At 51.9% G+C, this 18,788-nt stretch overlaps 1 protein-coding gene across 2 annotated transcripts; it reads left to right on the top strand.

Moving 5' to 3' along the window:
* Nucleotides 1–6,859: 6,859 nt before the first annotated feature.
* Fam110a (family with sequence similarity 110 member A) lies at nt 6,860–17,414 on the top strand. Of its 2 annotated transcripts, none has more exons than XM_075962481.1 (2): nt 6,860–7,062; nt 15,901–17,414. In XM_075962481.1, the coding sequence occupies exon 2, from the start codon at nt 15,977–15,979 to the stop codon at nt 16,865–16,867; it is 891 nt and encodes a 296-aa protein (XP_075818596.1). In that variant the 5' UTR covers nt 6,860–7,062; nt 15,901–15,976; the 3' UTR covers nt 16,868–17,414. The 2 variants fall into 2 exon arrangements, with proteins under 2 accessions (XP_075818596.1, XP_075818595.1); XM_075962480.1 differs by lacking the exon at nt 6,860–7,062 and adding an exon at nt 12,681–13,472 and having other exon boundaries at nt 15,901–17,408.
* Nucleotides 17,415–18,788: the final 1,374 nt, after the last annotated feature.

Below are 18,788 nucleotides of genomic sequence, written 5' to 3'. Positions count from 1 at the left end.
AACATCAAGGTAAGGCTTAGACAAAACATCCTGGACAGTTTTAAATGACTCTTGATTTTTTTTATGACTCCATTTCCCTCAGTTGTTAAATCCTAGCAAAGTTAGCAAAAATGTAATTATTCCCATCAGACATCCATGCTTGTTCTTATAAACATTGCCGTGAGTAGCTCTTGGTAGCCATAGAGATTTTAACAACTAATAACCTTGAATCATCAACCACATGTCATCCTAAGTCCTGTCCCTCATCGGCCTTGTACAACTGTGTCTTGGCTTTACACGTCCATGGTTTTATGCTCATTTATTATTTTTCATTCTTAGGAGAAAGCTGCCTTATCATACAAAATCCACCCTTATCTAAAGTTATTCTCTATTCGTGATAACCCTTGTTACCAAAAACATAATCTCAAGTTTACAGTCTTCTTCATAATTCTCTCTCATAACCTGCTTCTTATTTCATTTCCCTAAACAAAAATTGAATCCAAATTGTATGTAGCACACAGAAGTGAATTAGGATTATCTGTACACATACTTTTAGATGCCAAGTTTCTTTCCCCTATTATGAACACTCTTTGCTGCAGGGATTTTTATAGTCTTTCCTCCTCCTCTGGCCTGGCACAGCCTGAGAGTTATAAAAAGTTTCCATTTTTGATGGTGTCTTGGAGATACCAGTGACCTTGAAGTGAAAGCCTCTTGGAAAACAAGAAAAGGCAGGAGAAAGAGCACACAGAGCCCCTCAGTTACATAGTTTTCTGTAAGTGCAGCCTTAGATGGCAGAAGACATTTTCCTAGGTCTAGTTAGAACAGAGAGCAACATGCAGCCCTGAGAACAGCCAGAAAAACCATTTCCTCTCCCGTGGTCCCACCTGTAGATCTATGGGGCATCCCCACTGGAACCTGCTAAAAAAGAATCCCTGATTTCCCCAGTTCTCATCAAAGGTCACAAGAAGGGGGGATTACTTCCTGTTCTCTTTTCAAGACTGGGCATGCCCCCTCGAAATGTCCCTTTCATCTCGCATTTATAACATTTTTTTTCTCTATTCTGGGATTTTCTTCTGTCTCAGTCCTACGGGGGGTTACAATAGTGTTTTCTGTTTTGTTTTATTTTATTTTGCTTTTTGTTTGTTTTGGTCAACTTGACACAAACTAGAGTCATCTGGGAAGAGGGAATCTCGGCGGAGAAAACGTCTCCATCAGGTTGACTTGCAGGCCCTTGAGGCAGTTTTTGGATTAGTGATCGATGTGGGAGTGCACAGCTCACTGTGAGTGGTGCCACCTCTGGGCTGAACAGGAAAGCATACAGAGAGCCATGGAGAGCAAGCCAGTAAGCAGCATCCTTCCACCGTCTCTGCTTTAGTTCCTTCCCCGACTTCCATCAGCGGTGGACTGTGACCGGCAAGTCAAACACTGTTCCCCACAACAATTTCGGTCAGTGTTTTATCACAGCAGCGGAGATACAAACTAAGACAGAAGCCCTCGACTGCCTGACTTAGACCTCAAGTGTCTGGGTCCTGCTTTGTTGCTCAACTTGTTTTGTAAAAGACAACATCATTTTTGTCTTTGCTTCTGTTTTTATTCATCCCTTCTTCCATACACCTTTTGGGTTTCCCTAAATAACACAAGTTTCTGACCTTTCACCCGCCCCCCCCCCCAGCGTTCTGCAACTCTCCTGCTATGTCTAGCCAGATGTTAGTTACCAAATGTAATTTTAGCATCCCTTGTCCCAAGGGCTCTTCTGTGTTTAATCCCAAGCACTTTCCCATCTTGTTCAGCCTTTCTGGGAACTCCTCATGACCCTTGTCCTTCCCCTGCTGCATATTAAAGGCTTTTTTTCATATTCTAGGACCAGGATGACACTGAATTTCTCATCTCTCTTATGACTGTATGGCCTTGATTGACCTCATTGTTATTATTCCATGTGGGTTGCTGGTTGGGGAGTTTTTCAACTGCCGCAATGGCATCTGTGTGGGATGATGTCTATTTCTCAGGAGGTCCTTCTTCTCATCCCTCTTTTTTCACTAGAGAAGAGAATACTCAGTACTAAAATCAGCTCAGGCCGGGTATAGAATGAGGGCACAAAGAATTGATCCAGTTGATCAGCCACCCCATATGATCGTCTATCAGAGTCCTCAGCTTCACTTTGTGCAGGGACTAGCTCCCCACTACTGGACCTTGTGCCTCAGAGGACTGTTTGGGAGAATCTTATTCTTTTAAAAAAATGTATATGTGTTGCTGGACAACAGTGATGTACAGCTTTAATCCCTGGATTCAGAAGGCAGAGTTAGGTGGATCTCTGTGAATTTGAGGTCAGCCTACTCTACAGAGCTAGTTCCAAGGACAGCCAAGGCTACTCGGAGAAACCCTGTCTCAAAAAACAGCCCCTTGTAGACAAACAAAAAATAAATAAGTAAAATGTATATGGGTGCTTTGCTTGCATGTATATCTGTACACCATGAGGCCCGAAGAAGATATCAGATCTCCTGGAACTGGACTTACACACAGTGTAAGAATCTGTGTGGCTGCTGGGAATTGAACCCGAGTCCTCTAGAAGAGCAGGCAGTGCTTGTAATCATGTAGCCATCTCTTCAGCTCCAGGAATCTTCTTATTCATATTGGCCCCAGATCTTTTCTCCTTCCCCTTGCTTCTGGAATTGTATTCCCAGAACCTCAACATTGACCCTAATGGGCTATGGGGGATGTCAGGGAGAATCCTCATCTCTCCCTACTCTGGTCCTGCATAGACTTAGTCAGCACCCCTGCCCTGGAGTGTCCCATTCTCAGAGTGACCTAGGACTGACTGACTGTCACCCTAGCCACATTCTTGCCACCCAAACTTCCAACCACCAAGGCGGTACTTTACAGTCCAAGCCTCCTGCCTTGGTTCAGACATGAAGTCGCCTGGGTTGCTTATCGCCAAATTGATGATCTACTTTTGATTATTAGGCTTCTGTTAGTTCTGGAGCCAGAGAGTGTCTCTACACCCAGTGACACGGCAAAGACGCAGCAGGATGCAGTTCTCAGTATGGGGATCAGTCTGCAAGACCCTTGGTTGTGGAGAGAAAGAGCCCTCACGTTGGGCACCATATCAGAAGAAATAGATCTGGGATCTCAAGAAAATGAGCACCCAATCCAAGGGATTTCAGCAAGGCAGAGACTTCTGGGGAATGATGAGAAATGCTGTGGCCTCCTATCCACTGTGGCCCCCTGGGCTTTTATGGCTAACAAAGGGGCCTCTCTCAGTGGTCAGAGCTTGGCCACATGTCCTTTTGTGATTGACTCATACAGAACAGCACAGTTTCTAGGCAGAAATGAAACTTGAACATCTATTTTGACTTCAAGAAGTGCTGATTTTGGAGGAATTTGAATTTCTGCCAAGTGGCTTCTTTACACTTTTAAAAATGGAACTTTGTCTAATTTTACCTTAGGTAGAAGAGACAGTGCAGTTTGTTCACATTTCCCATAAGAAGTTTACAGCCCCAGATTTGTCTTTGTACCACACGGCATTCCCATTCCCTGACCTTCCTCCCATCTGAGTATTAACCAGGCCTGACCCTGGTTAGCTTCCAAGACCAAATGAAACTGTCCTGTTGAGTGTTAATGTAGCTGTAGACTCCCCTGTGCCGTGCTGACAGAAGTCTCTTCTGAATTGCTTGATGTGTTGTTAACCCCTCCTCGGCCTGTCCTGGGTCTCTGCACAGTAAGGGCTCTGTCAGTGACTCAATGACAACAGCTGGAATGGAATCCGGGGCCAGCGGCAAATAGAGCAACGCAGATGTAAACATTAGCGGGGACCTACAATCAACTCAAGCTAACTTATTCTAGCACCTTAAACAAATTGTTCTTGAGCCGGGGAGGTCCCTCAGCAGACAAGGGTACTTACTGTGCAAGCAAGAATAGCTGATTGCAAATCACCAGAGCTCACATAAGCTATAGGGGACTCTATACCTGTGTCCCCAGGCTGTGGCAGGGCAGAGACAGGAAACTCAGCGGCCCTTGCTGGCCGGCAGCTGAGTCCCAGGTTCAGTAAGATGTCTTGTCTCAAGAGAACGAGATGGAGATGGCCAGTGAGAGGACCAGACTGAGATCGGAGCTTGATAACCAGACTTCGAGCCCTAGAGCCTACAAGGTGGAAGAGAACTGACTTTTACAGGTTTCTTCTGTTCTCCATGCACGGGTGCACACACTCACGTAAACAAATGTAAAACATTAACTAAAATTAAAAGAGAATAAGGCAAGAGGCAGAGGCTAGAGTTTAGAGCTAGCTTTGAGTTTGAGGCTAGTCTGGTCTACATAGCAAGCTCCAGGATAGTCAGGACTACATAGAAAGACCATGTCTCGTGTCAGAGAGAGAGAGAGAGAGAGAGAGAGAGAGAGAGAGAGAGAGAGAGAGAGAGAAAGGTAGGGCAGGCCACCCAAATTCCTCCTCTGGTCTCTGTGTACACACGTGTGTGTGCACTAAACCACACGTACAAACAGAAGTTTAGAAAATTTCCTCTGTGTAGTGATATTTCATTTGCATTTTAATAAATAAAGCTTGCCTGAAATTCAGAGAGTCAAACAGCCGCACTGATCAGCCTTACAGACCAGGTATTGGTGCATTCCTTTAATCCCAGCCCTAGAGAGGATTATAAAATGGGAGGAGACAGCTCTCAGTCTCAGTCTCATTCTGCCTGGAGGCAGGATCTCCATTTCAGACTGAGGTGGAGGCAAGAGCCAGTGGCAAGGCTGTTTTGCTGTTCTGACCTTCATGTTAAACTCCAATATCGGTCTCTAGGTTTTTATTAATTGTGCTACTCCTTTGATAGCTCAAGAGTTAGAAATTTGCAAAATTCCCAAAAGCATGAATAAGAAATGAAGTACTGCTAAGATACGGCCTTCCTGTAGGCTAGCTTTCATAGCCCCAGAAGGTGCAGTGTGGGCTGCTGGGAGAGAAAAGACATCAGTTGTCTTGCCCAGATATGAATCCTCTGAGCTACGGTAGTGACCGACCGGCTTGGCATGGGTACTGTAGTGGCACAAATGCTATGGGCCAGCCAACAGCTTTCCGGTTGGATTCAGGGCGTGTTCCCCAGGAACATACGTATGCCTGGCATGGCAAATCGGACCAAGAACCTGTGACCGGCGAGCTCACCATCTCCAGGGCGAACCTACTGCTACTATTTTGCTAAATGAACATAATATCAAACTGCCCTCTAAATTCGTATCTCTACACCCGTAAAATTAGCGCAGCTGTCAGACCTCATCAGAGAAGCTTCTTTGTGTAGTGGATGGCAGCAGAGATTCACAGCTGGTTAAAGGGCGGAGCATAGGTGTCTGTGGTGTGTTTCAACCACAGACGAGAAATCTGTATCAGATCAGAAAGAGGGGGCAGTAAGACTGTGAGAGCCAGAGGTCGGAAAGGATTCTTCTGGATGCTACAGGACCACTGTGCTTTGCAACTCACAGTGGCTGCACAAGATCAAACCAGTTAATATTTCAGTACAGAGCAGGGAGGGGCTGATGAGCTCGCAGCCCTAGCTGAGGCACTTTGGACAGTTGATGGCTTCTGGGGAAGGAAAATCAGTTGTTTTTTTAAAGGGTGCAGCCCTTGGTAGTTTAATCATGGTTTAGTATATAGCTCTCCACCCATGAAGAGACAGGCAGCAGATTGGACGTGGTGGGTTATAAAAAAGCAAAGGAAAGGAAGGAGAGAGAGAGGATGGATGTAGGAGGAGTTAGGGGGAGGAGAGTGGAGTAAATATGATCAAAATACATCATTTGTGTATATGGATGACATTCTCAAAGAATAGATAAAACATATTTAAGTGTAAAAGGGAAATTAGCTGCTGTCATTGCAAATAGGATATGTTTATTGTATGAATAGTATGGTTATGTGTTTATTATCTATTTGTGCTGTAAGGAGTGCTTTGAAACCTATGTTTAAAACACAATACTATGGGGCTGGAGACATGGCTCAGTGGTCAAGAGCACTGACTGCTCTTCCAGAGGTCCTAGGTTCAATTTCCAGCACCTACAACCACCGCTCACAACTGTTTGTAACTCCAGTTCCAGGGGATCCCAACACCATCATATAGACATACATGCAAGCAGAACACCAATGCACACAAAACTAAAAATAAATAAAATTTAAAAACCCTGCAACACTTCCTTAGCATTCCTCCAATATTTTTAAATGTTTTTTAATCATGTCATTTTAAGTTACTGCATAATATTCCCCACTAGAAAGTGGAGACAACTGAAGGTAGGTACCTCAGTTTTGTCGTGAGTACTGACATGAATTATGCAGAGGGCTCAACCTAGCTTCTTCCCGGGGTGGATATTAGGTACTATAACTGAACTGATTTTGATAAGCGTTGTGGGAACTACTGAATTAGCATTGCAGTAGGGGAACAGAGAGAGACAGGGGCTCGTGGGAAATCACACAGAGAGTTGGGAGTGGGGCCCAGCTTGGTGGCTTGGCAAGTAATACCAACTCATCGGTAAACTGAGGCAGAAGGATAACAAATTTGAGGGCTCCTTGGACTACAGCGTGAATTTAAGGACAGCCTGGACAGTTTAGTGAAAAAAAAAAGTTGGGACTAGAGCCTGTGCAAAACCAAACCAAACAAATCTGGGACTAGCAATTCTTGTAGCTGGGGACCGAGGAAATCCCAGCTGGAAGAGGAGGAGAAGAAAGGGAATGCATTGGCTGCCAGGGGTCGGGGCAGCAGGAAGGACGAGCGGCCAGCTGGGCTCCGCGGTCACCGTGGGCCCGCCCCCCTTCCATCTGCCGCTCCTGAGGTTGCTTGGCAACTTTGGTGGCGCGCCGTTCGAACGGAAGCGATGGGCCAATCAGGAAGTCCGGGGCGAACCATTGCGGCGACGGGGACGGCTCGCTCACTTCCCTTTCCTCCGGGCTCTGGGGACCTTCGCCCAGCAGGACCGTGGGACAGCCAGGGCCTCTCTCTCCCGAGAGCCCGTCGGTCTCAACACGCGACGGCCGCCTCAGAGCTGCGGGGACCAAGTGCTCCAGCTGTCAGCCTCGGCAGCCCGCGAAAGGCGGGGGACTCCAGACACAGGGTGCAGGTAAGCGTGGGGTGAGGCGGGGCACAGGGTCCGGGGGCAGCAGCGTCCACACACTGTCCCAGGCAAGCGTTCCAGCACAGAGCACCGACAGAGGGTCCAGGTCTCATGTCCAGTCCGGGCGGCCCGCGGAGTATCCAGGCTGTTCCCTGTCCCACCCTGCAGCCTCCACCTCAGGCAGATTGCCTTGAGACGTTCAGAGGGTCCCTGCTGGTCACTCTCATGGCTTTGGGAGGACAAGGCTCAGGGGATCCCAGGGCTAGATTACCTCCACCCCACCAGTCCTTGGAGTTCCCCTCCAGGCCATATGGCCTCCCCTTCCCCAGGGACTCTCTGGCAACTTTTCTGCCTGAATGGTCCGGAATCCCAGGGCTGCCCTCTGAGAGAGCCTCCCTGGGGGCAGGCTAGCAGGACAGCAGAGCCAAAGGGCCTGGAAGTCACGTGGGCCTCTCGGAAGTCTGCTCCTGTGAGTGCTGTGCACTGTGTGTGTGTGTGTGTGTGTGTGTGTGTGTGTGTGTGTTGGGGGTGGGTGGGTCAGCCTTGCCAGTCACTGAACTTTAGAGCCGTGGGCTGGGTCAGGCCCTCCCAAGTTAAGCTTCTGGTTTAGGCTGGACTGTGCTTCTTGCTCAGGCTGCCATTGTCCGTCTCTTTTCATAGGTGGGGAGACTGAGGTGCTGAGAAGTTGAGCCCATTGTTCAAAGTCACAGACTTAATTCTTCAGGATTCTTCCAGTCCTCGACACAGGGAAGAGGCAGATTTGATGGAGGCTCTCTTCTGAGGGGAACTTCTCGTCCTCCAGTCCTCATTCTGGCTCTGGGGGGAGTCTGTGCTTGCCTGTCTGTGTGTCCTTGTGGCGTCCCCCCTTACCCTCAGGGTCTCGCATGGGCCAAGCTGGCCTCAGTCCTACTCTGTATGCTAGACTGGTCTTGAACTCGCCATTGCCCTGGATCTGTCTTCTCTGATGACAGGCATGTGTCACCACCACGCTAGTTTATGCCATTTTTAGGATGGAACCCAGGGCTTGGTGCGTGCTAAGCAAGCACTGCACTGACTGGGCTTCCACCCTTTGGGCGTCCAATCTATCCCCTGCCTCATGTGTTCTTTCCGCATTGTCTGGCTTCCTGTGGCCTGGTCTCTCCCTGTGTGCCTCGTTTTTCTCAGCAGTGTCTGGTCCATATTGTGCACTAGGTATCTTGTTAGGTGGTTTATTATCTTCTTCACAGGAATGTGTCAGACAAGTGAGATGCTTAACACAGGCACAAAATGTCAGGGTGCCTGAACCTTCCAGAACCAAGATGATCAAAGCCAACATCTGTTGGCCATTTGCTGTGTGGTGTCCTGGGGGTGGAGCGGGGTAGGGTGGTGTCCGCTCTGGCCGACTCTGGCAAGCATAGGCATCACTGTTAGAGTAAACGCACCCCTGCAACCCCCCAATCCAGTTACCTCATTTTTAGGCAAAGATGACAGGTACCACAATGCTGCATGGCTTGTAGCAAGCAGGGACTGGACAAACGCGCAGCGGCCATCAGTAGGGGCTGATGGGAAATAATCAGAAACTGCTTAGGTACTGATGGGCACCAAGAGAAACGTGGGCTACTGAGCAGAGGAGCTGAGTGAAAATGGCGCGCGTACCATGACACGCTTTGCCGTCCCAAGCTTCCACCGCGGGTCAGCTAATTGAGAAGCCACTAAGTAGATATACTGATGACATCTACAGAAAGTTATGAGGTCACGGCTCTGCCTGTGATTTGTCACTGGTTGTGTGACTTTGGGCAAGTTTCTTCACATTCCGAGCTGGGATAAAACACTGCATGTGAGCTCAGGCCTCGACAGGGTACTGTAGGGCAGGAAGTGGGTGTGACCACAGGTCTAACTCAAGCCTCCCATCCCCCATAAATCTGCCTTTGCTCCCACTTTGTCAGGGTGCAAACTGAGTCCCCAAAGTCTGAATTAGTGGAGGAGCATATATGAGGGAGGGGAGATCTGTATAGATGCTCACTGCCCTAGGCATTCACACCCACGCCCCTCCCGTGGTGGCCCACTCATCACTCCCTCCCTGAGGTTCATGCAAAGTTACTCTGAGCAAGGCTGACTCCCGGGCAGGCCAGGGCATGATGCTGGGGAAAACTCCAGAAATAGCTTGGAACCTGGCCTGCCCTGGAGAATGCCCAGTCGGGTGTCTCTGACCTGGACAGCTGGGCTGGCTCTTCCCCACTGCCTGGAGCCTTCTTGATCCTCCTCTGTCTACCAAGCCTGAGCCAGGTTTCCTTTGAAAGGACGGAGAAGCAGATGGGGCGGTGAAGAATGTTATAAAAATGATCAGCCCTAGAGATCTACCTTCTACTGGGAAGAAAGGATACAAAGGGAAGAGTGGGCACAGCTGCTTGGGCTCAGGCCGCTTGCCTTGTACTCAGTACTAAACCAGTTTGAGCCATGATTTCCCCCACTCTATGAAGTGAGGGGCTTACTGCTTTTATCTCACGAACACATATTCTACAACAGGCATGCGGAAGTCAGAGGACACATCTACACAGAAGCACACACTGTCTGCCGCCGTGTTCAGCTTACTGCCCTTAGCCTGGTGTCTTCAAGTTTCATTCATGTAGTGTGTGTCAGTCCCCTTTCCCTCGTAAAGGCTGAATCATCTGTTTTATGTTTCCTTACCCATTCATTCACTGGTGGGACCTTGGACTGTGCCTGCCTTTTGGCTGTGGTCACTAAGGCTGCTGCGGGTTTAGTGGGAGGATCTTTGCTGCCGTGCACGGTCTGGGTTCCTTACGACGAGCGTTGAGCGATTTCTAGGTGCTGCTCTGGTCATTCACTACTTAACCCACACAGAACTCTCATGTTGTGGTTTTCATATCCGCTGTGCAACAGGGTCCTAAAGCCGCATCTCCTAACCAACACTAAATACCTTAATGTATGTTTTGGATAGGACCCGTGCTAATGGGTGTGACACCGTGTGCTACTATGATTTCGATTGGCATTTCTTTAATGGTCTAGAGGTGTGGAACTTATTTCTTTACATTCATTGGCTCTTTAGATAGCTTTTACCTATGTGTGTATGTGGAGGGGGCCAGGCTAGTTTCGAACTCATGACCCTCCTGCCTCAGCCTCATTAATCTCAGTGCTGAGATTAAGATATGTGCCACGATGCCCAGCTTCGTTTCCTTCTTTGTGGAAGGTGCTGTTTCAGGTGCTGCTTCCAGTGACTGAAGTTTTAGCTGTCACCACGCTGCTTGCAGCGTCATGGCGGATGCCCCCTCCGGAGCTGGGCCTTGGAAGATCTGTGTGTCCAGCTAGCATCACGGTTTTCTCTTTGATGACAGCTTCGTGCCTTAGGCCTGTTTTATAGTGGGGGAAACTGAGGTATGGAGAGGTTCCCCGCAGCAGAGGTATGGGTGGGGTGAGCCAGAGCCCTGAAGATTCTGACTCTGCATCTTTGGAGGAAGAGCAAGGCTTGGCTGGAAGTGGTCAAGCTTGAACAGGGCGAAGGGATGCTGGCAGCAGTAACGTGGTGGCCGAGGGGAGACTTGGCACTCAGAGATCCCGGTCCCCGCCCACCCCCCGCTAATTATTAAGTACAAGGGGGGGATGATCAGTGTGCCAGCTGGTCACCAAGATCTTGTCAAATGCTCCTGCGAGGGACGCAGGCATGTCCATACTCCTTCCTTACTGTGTTCCTCCCTTCCTCCTTCCATCTTCCTCCTTGTCTTCCCCTTCCCTCCCCCTCTTTCCTTCCTTTGGAAATTGGAGTGTGATTGACATACAGAAAGCTGTATGTGTTTGATGTGTATCTCTTGATGCTGGCCTGGGCCTTCTTCAGCCTCTTGGACAGCAACGTTTCTTCTCGCTTGTTCCTGGGAGGAGGAAACAGCAGAGCTGTGGCGCTCAGTCCAGTGGGCAGCTAGGAAATAAATGACAAGGACGTGAACGCCAGGAATGGCAGGATCAGCAGAGGTGCTGCTTTAAGGGGAACAGGAGGTGCAAGAAGGATCATGGAGGCCCGACAGGGCAGAAAGGGAGGGCTCTCAGAGACAGTGAGGGAAGAGGTTTTAGACAGAAAGCAGCTGGTGCAAGAGCCCTGGGGTAGGAAAGATGTTTGTAAAGGACTAGCAGCCAGGAGTGTTCTGTGACTGGTCCAGGAATGACAGTTTGGATGAGGTGGTAAAGTTGGGCAAAGACCAGAGGGCCATGTGGGAGGCTGGAATTTATCCCCGGGAGCGTCTGAGGGTCAAGCACATTAGTAGTGAAGTGTGGATCTGCTAGGAAAACATCGCCATTGTCTCATGTTATAGCGGAGGACGCTGCAGCCCCAAACACAGCCTGGATGTGTTTCCACAGGTGGTGGATCCTTATGGAGACCAGGCAAGGTGGCTGAGTGGTTTTATGGGATTTGCCAGGAGGTACATTCTGTCTCTTGTCTCTCTCCCTATCAGATCCAAGCCTGGGTCCAAATCCTGGTTCTATCATTTGCTGACTGTGTGATCTCAGGCAGGTGGCTTCACTTCTCTATGCCTTAGTTATCTCATCTGTAGAATGGGCACAATAGCAGTATCTGCCTCACAGGAATAAGAATGGGATGAGTTCACATATAATCTGAGCTAGGCATGGCAGTACATAAATGTAATCCCAAAAGGGTAGCTGAGGCAGGAGGATGGAGAGTTCCAGACTGACCTGGACTATACAGCAAGACCCGTTTAAAACAAACACCCATCCTCCACCAATGACAAGGACAACAAAAGGCTTCAGACAGTGTCTGCTGCTAAAGAAATTTGCAGGAATGAGCAGGCTTCTCTTTGACAGGTGCTTCTGTCTTTGTAGTGTGCACTGTTAGGGCCTGAAGCCTGCTGACTGCCTGTTCCTCTGCTATCCCAGCCAGGCCAGGCAGTGAGCTGACGGGCCAAGGTGGGTGACTTGTCCTCTGTCCTGTAACATACAGGACTAGAGGGGCCTTCAATGCTCAGAAGGAAGGAAAGTGGACAGGAACCATTTTCTGTCTCCCCCTGCCCCACCCCACCCCTGGCCCGGCCTCCCCCTGGGTAGAGGAGTGTTTTGCCAGGGCTGGGGTCTCCTTCCCCTGGACCTCCCCCTGCCCCACCCCACCCTTGGCCCGGCCTCCTCCTGGGTAGAGGGGTGTTTTGCCAGGGCTGGGGTCTCCTTCCCCTGGACCTCACAATACCCTGGAAAGTGACAGAACCCTGGACTGGCAGAGGGGACAGCTGGATCCCGCCAGGGGTCCCTCCCAGCAGGGTTGCCGTCTCCTCTGTGAACTATGGGTTTCAGGTTGTCCCCCTGCTGGTGGTCCTGCTGTTCAGGGGTTAAATGGGCCATCTCGCGCCACTCCACTGTGGTTGCCCCTCTTGATCCTTCAAGCTGGCACAAAGCCAGCACCTCAAGCTTTGAGCACTGGCAGTAGGCTGTCCCCTAAGGTCCCACTCTTCTCATTCATGGGACTGAAGCCCAGCCACCTGCTGGCACACAGGGGAAAGGGTGGCATTGAGGAGTGGTGGGAGGGAAAGTACCCAGGTTGGACTCCCCCGGTTGATTTTGGCAAGTGACTCAGCCCGGCCTGTCTGGGGTTTCCATTAGTCAACTTGGATGACAATGGAGTTGCCTCATAGGAAGGCTACCCAGACCACACTAATTCTCACTGCACCCCGTTTAATCACGGAAAGATTAAATGTTCAGGAAGAGCACTTTCCCGTGCCGGGCAGTGAAGGCCAACTAGAATCCCGTGCAACCCAGCCTGACGTGCTGCCGGCTGTACAGGCTCCTGTTCGGATAAGAACCCGGCGGGGTGAGCCTGGGGGCCCCGCTGCTGCCAGGTTCCCGCTCCAGGCTGCCAGTCACCCATTGCGATCACTGCCTGGCCCTCTTTCCCACTCCTCGAACACTCCGGGCCGGCGGGTTCACCTACCAGGCCCCGGAAGTTGCGCAAATACCGGCTACCTGAGCCAGGTGGGCGGGAGGCGCGCCGGCTGCTGGCAGGAGGCGGCTAGCGCAGCCAGGTATGTTGCGGTGCTGGGGAGTGGGGAGCGCGGTAGGGATTGTGCCTTCAGTCCCCGCATGATCTGCTGCTCAGAGAGGAACAGCAGATCATGGGGGACTCACACAGCCTCTGCTCACCTCAAGGCTTGCCGCCTTAGTCTCCAGGATTTCTTCTAAGTGAGAAAGGGCCGAAACCAAACTGGGGCCTTCCTGGCGTACTGATCAGTTCTTTGGGAGCCTGAAGGGAGGGACAAAATCGGACTATGGGCCTGGAACAGTGACCAGAAAGGCTCCAGGTTGCTGCATTTAGGGCCATTTGCGGCAGGATTTGAAAGCCCGTGGTGAGAAAAGTCCCCAGAGGAGACGTTTAATCTCACTTGGCGACCCGGACCCAGGCTTCCTCTTGGAGGGGCCCCTGTGACGTGAGTTGGTGCCGGTCTGCTGGCTCATTGTGATCAGCCCCTACCAGATGTCTCCTTTGTCCCTGCTGGAGCCTAGATCCGCCCTCTGGATGGGGCTTAGAGATCCTCGGAAGGCGCGGGTCTGCTCACTCCTGTAATCAGAGCCTGAGTATCTGACAGCGAGCCTGGTTTATGGAGCGCTGGCCATTTTCCAGGTGCTGCGAACCCGTTTGATCTTTCCAGCGGTGACCCGAAGGCACAGGGAGGTCTATTTTTAACTGCCTTTAGCAGATAAGGGAACAGTCTGTTAAGAGCTTGTGCAAGGTGCAAGGCAGGGGCTGGTGGGAGAGTGGGGACCCGGATGGTCTGTCGCATCTGTTCCTGCCCCATTTTAATCTAGGGTTAGGTGGTGGGTATAGAAGCATGGTGGTGGTGGTGGGGGAGCTTCTGCCCTGGCCCTGCCCCTCTGACCTCCTTCCTCTTTCCCAGGTGATGTTTGGGAGGGAACTGCCTCAGCCACCACGGACGGGTTGGACTGGTTTGGGTGGCAGAGCAGATGTGGGGGTTAAGGAGGTGGGGCAGAGTCTGGCTACCTAGGCAGGGCTCTGTAGCAGCTCTAATGGCCAGACCTTTCCTGCCCAAGGTCACCTGGGGGTCTACTGGAGTGGGGCCAGCCCTCCTTTCCTGCCTATTAGGCCCCTGAGTCTAGAGAGCAGCCCTGCCCCCACCCCCACCCCATCACTTTGCTGGGGGGCTGGGGGAAGCTGACGGAAGTACAGATACATCTGCAGATAGGCTATGCTTGCCCAGTGCATGCAGCCTTTAAAACATGATGATGTAATTTTCTCACAGTTACAAACCTAGAGAGCACCTGCCCCTCTGGGTTGCCAGCCCTGGGAACACTACCCCCCCCTTACCTTGGACTCACCTGTCCACGGTGGGCGGGGCTTCTCTAGTTCACTGGTGTGCTGGTTCTCAGCTAACTCTCCTAGGCATTTCAGTTCAGGACACACTTGTGGAATATCTAGCATGTATTGAGAGCCACATCATGAAGCTGAGACCCAGTGAACAAAGCAGCCGAAACCTTTGCCTTCCTGGAGCTAGTATTTTAGGGAGTGGGGAACCATATCCACAGTAAGTTCTATGGCACCCATGATTGTAACGAGAAGAGAAGCAGGGTGTGCGTGTGTGTAGTGTGTGTGTGTAGAAGCAGTGCCACAGGAGTGGGCTCAAATCGCCTTTTTAATCTCCTCTGGGATCTAGGGAAGTCTCAGTTTCAGAGTCTCAGTTTTCCCTGCTATAAAATGGTGACAGTGGCTTCTGGGCTGTTTGAGGTGGATCAAGAGAGCGTGGCTTTGAGTGTCTGGCACACAGTGGGGAGTCCCTGTCTTGGGATGTCTGGGTGTCTCAGTGACGCTTTTCCTGTGTTTGGACATGCTCGGTCTCAGCGCAGCCATGGAGAACTTGAAGCATGGCTGGAGCTAGTGTTGTTGAGTGAATTGCCAGAGTTGGTAGTCCCTGGGCTCAGCACCCCCCTTTTAGAGACAAGAAGGTTTGACATGGGCTTCACATTGCTGCATATCTGAGGGGCTGGGGTGGTGGGGAGAACTGTGGCACTTTCTGACCATGTTTCCTTGATCTGACTGTCGGACAACTATGGGGCCACTTGAGCACCCAGGCATGGGCCTTACAGCCCATGAGCACTGTCATGGTGGTTGGTCAGCAGCATACCTCTGGGTGGGGCTGTGACCTCGACAGTTCCCTGCAGCAGCTAGCTTTGGGCTGGCACTCCTGTCTGTGTGTCTTGATCTCTGTGGTCTTGGCCTTGGAGCCATATCCTGGAAGCTACTCTAGTCTGGGCTCTGCGAGGGTCGGGGTGTGGGCTTTCTTTCTGCTCCTCCCCTGCAGTCTCTGCTTTTGTGCCCTTTGTGGGCCTGGCAGGCCCAGGCAGGTGGTTGGCACTGCACAGCTTCCTGCCTGGACTAGTTGTGGGATGTTGGTGGTATCTGGCTCCTCTGGGCAGTCCAGGTGGGATGTGGATGGTGGCCATTCAACCCCAACTCTCCTGTCTCTAGTATCCTCTATCTTGGGAGCAAGGGAAGGCTTAAGCAAGTTCATTGCCTCCCTGAGCTTCAGTTTCCCCATCCATAAATGGGTCTGTTCAGAGGACCCTGGGGCTGAGCCTGGAGCCTGGAGCCTGCTTTGCTCTCTTTAAAGTGGACCTGCCGTCTCTGCCTCTTCCCTCTCACCGGCAGCTGCGCTAGTCCTCGGCCAGTAATGGAGGGAAAGGGTGTGGGTGGAGCCATAGGCCTTCCAATGGTACATTCTGCCTGATGATTGGCTCTTCGTGAGGCAGGGGCGTGTCCTCTACCTTATAATAGCGCAGGCTTCGCAGCCAGCCGAGCCTTTGTCTGAACGTGCTCAGCTTGTCTTCTTTTCTTGCTTGCAGCCGAGCCCGGCATCCAGCTGCCAACTTTGTGCCTCTATCTGTCTCCTCGCCTCTGCCCTCGGGGTATGTAACCGCCATGCCCGTGGACACGCTGAGCCCTGCAGCCCCCGCCGCTCCTGCCCTACCTTTTCGCCTGCGAACCAAGGTCCCCAGCTACCTGCTACCAAGGCCAGCGGATGGGGGAGCCCGGAAGCTGAGTGCCGTGGAACGCTTGGAGGCTGACAAGGCCAAGTATGTCAAGAGCCTCCGTGTGGCCAACACCCGCCAGGAGCCTGTGCAACCCCCGCTGGCCCGACAGCCCCTCTTCAGCCCTGGTCCTCGGGGGCCAGTGCTCACTCCCAGCCGCCGAGTCTTGCCCTGTCCTGGTCGGCGGCCCCAATTGGACATTGACATCCTTAGCAGTCTCATCAACCTGTGTGATAGTCCTGTGACCCCAGCTGAGGCCAGCCGAACGCCTGTACGGGCAGAAGGATCTGCCCACAAGATACCACCAGCCACCCCTCCTCGTCCACCGCCTAGTACGGTCGCTGTGCGCCGAGTGGATGTTCGTCCCCTACCTGCTTCACCGGCTCGTCCTTGTCCATCGCCTGGCACCACTGCCACCTCCAGCCCGGGCCGGCCACCTGGCCTGCAACGCTCCAAGTCGGACCTGAGCGAGCGCTTTTCCAGGGCAGCAGCCGACCTCGAGCGCTTTTTTAACTTCTGTGGCCTGGATCCCGAGGAAGCACGAGGATTGGGGGTGGCCCACCTAGCAAGGGCCAGCTCGGACATCGTGTCTCTAGCCGGCCCGAGTGCTGGACCTTGCAGCTCCGAAGGGGGCTGTTCACGCCGCAGCTCTGCTACAGTGGAGGAGCGGGCCCTGGAGCGTGTCCCCTACGGCGTGTCTGTGATTGAGCGCAATGCCCGCGTGATCAAGTGGCTGTATGGGTTGCGGCAGGCACGTGACCCTCCAGCTACTGAGGGCTAGATCTCCTGGACTCAGGCTTCCTGGAAGGACATCGTGAAGAGGCAATTGGCACCTTGTCCTTTCTTGTATTCATTGGCAGCTCCCTTGGTTGAACTTGGTGTAGAGGCCAAGACTTAGTCCTAGACCAGCATCCTCTGGCAAGCAAGGACTGACCTACAGAGGCTTGCTGTTGCCCTTGGCCTCCCCTACCCCTAAACAAGGTTTGTGACACAGTGTGCTTCTGCCTGGTTCCTCTGGTAAGGCTGGATTTGGGCTGCTTCCCCTCCACTGAGTTGGGAACCAAGTACTTTGCCAAGCCTGTCTGCCCCGAGGGGCCGTTTCCTCCTTCCTTCTCTGTCCTCCTTTGCTGACTTCCTCTTCCTTACCGAATAGGCCCTGGCTTCCGGGGAACTCGCTCTGGGGAGGAGGTTGAGAGGTTGGGATCTGTCTACTGCTCTTCCTGGTCTTTGGCAGGTAGTCTGGGTGGGTAAAACTATCCCAGGAGGGACTGGCCAGGAGCTGCTGCTCAGACTTCTCTGTGGTTAATAAACACAAATGTCTGTTTCTCAAAGTCTGGTGCTTTAGACTCTTCTGTATTCACAGCGGGAGGAGTGGGAGAAGGCTTGGGATAGGGCCTGCAAAATGAAATGATTGTTGACCCTGATATTCAGGAGGCCAGTGACTTACCTGTGTCGTGCAGGCAGGCCTCACCTGCGGGATCCTCCACAGGTGAGGAGACGGCCAGCCAGTGAGTAGGATCAGAGCTGAAAGTGGGTTCTTTCCCCCTCCAAAAGGAAGGCACAAGGAAAAGGCTGGCAGGAGGCATGGAGTCACTGACCCTGAAAGCAGCCAGCCCGGCTGAGTTCCCAATGGAAGGCGGTTCAGCAAGAGAAAGCTCTGATTGTAGGTCACCAGGACTCAGCAGGGGCTGGAGGTGAGAGTTTTGGAGGAAGAGGGACTTGGGGGAGAACAACCCAGAGTGGTGGCCTTGCCTGTGACCCTGGACAGGCCAGTCCTTCTTCTGGGCCTCAGCAGAGTGCATGGTGGTACTGGTCTTTGGTTGTGACCTTAAATTCTGGGGCTTTTGAATTGCTCTATATCCCAGAGCAGCTAACTATGGAGCTATGGCCTCACATCTGACCAGTCTCCCAAGTTAGTATTCCCCATGTGGTGGAGCAGCAGGACTCTTGGGTGCATGAAGGGTGACCTGGGGGATGGCCTGACTGTCTTCCATGGGGAGGGGGACTGGGTGGTGTTTCCTCATTGCAGGCTGCCTTGGCTCCAGTCTTCAGAAACAGGAAACATCGGTGGAGGCATGGTGTCAGGTTCGATGCTGGTTTTATTTTAAGCACAGAGAGATTTCCATTGGGCTATTGACAAACATCTGGGTCAGCACAACTGTCTGTTTGCCACCAACCCCCAAAGTCCTGGGTGGTTTAGAGAAAGAAGGGGAAACTGAGGACACTCTCTGCCCACTGGGGATACAGATTGAGAAAGGCACAGGAGGGCAGTCACCTGCCACTGGTGGGTTTTTATAGTCCTCATGCTGAAAAAGGAATGGGACTGTGGAGAGATCAGGCCAGCCTTGCATAGTGATGCCTCAAGATGCTAAAGACCACTCTGCCTGTCTGGGTACCCTGTTGGCCTTGGGTCAGGGCCCCTTTCTGACTGTGATCCTCAGTGCCCTGGCCACCCAGGAGGATAGATGAGCTGACTGTACCTGTGAAGAAAGGGTTCTGGCTGAGTGGTGGTGGTGCATGCCTTTAATTCCAGCACTTGGGAGGCAGAGGCAGGTGTATCTCTGTGAGTTTGAGGCCAGCTTGTTCTACAGAGCGAATTACAGGTCAACCAAGGCAAAAAAAAAAAAAAATAGAGACATTAGTGTTCTGATTCCAGAAACAGTGGGTGAACCCTGTTCCTGGAGGAGGGGTTAGTGCTGGCC

This window comes from Microtus pennsylvanicus, chromosome 2 (genome assembly GCF_037038515.1).
Source record: "Microtus pennsylvanicus isolate mMicPen1 chromosome 2, mMicPen1.hap1, whole genome shotgun sequence".
NCBI lineage: Eukaryota > Metazoa > Chordata > Mammalia > Rodentia > Cricetidae > Microtus > Microtus pennsylvanicus.
The sequence above is the reverse complement of the archived record's forward strand: the minus strand, read 5'-3'. Positions and strand labels throughout refer to the sequence as shown.

Coding starts and splice junctions, on each gene's coding strand:
- Fam110a (XM_075962481.1), top strand. CDS start 15,977: ATGCCCGTGGACACGCTGAGCCCTGCAGCCCCCGCCGCTCCTGCCCTA.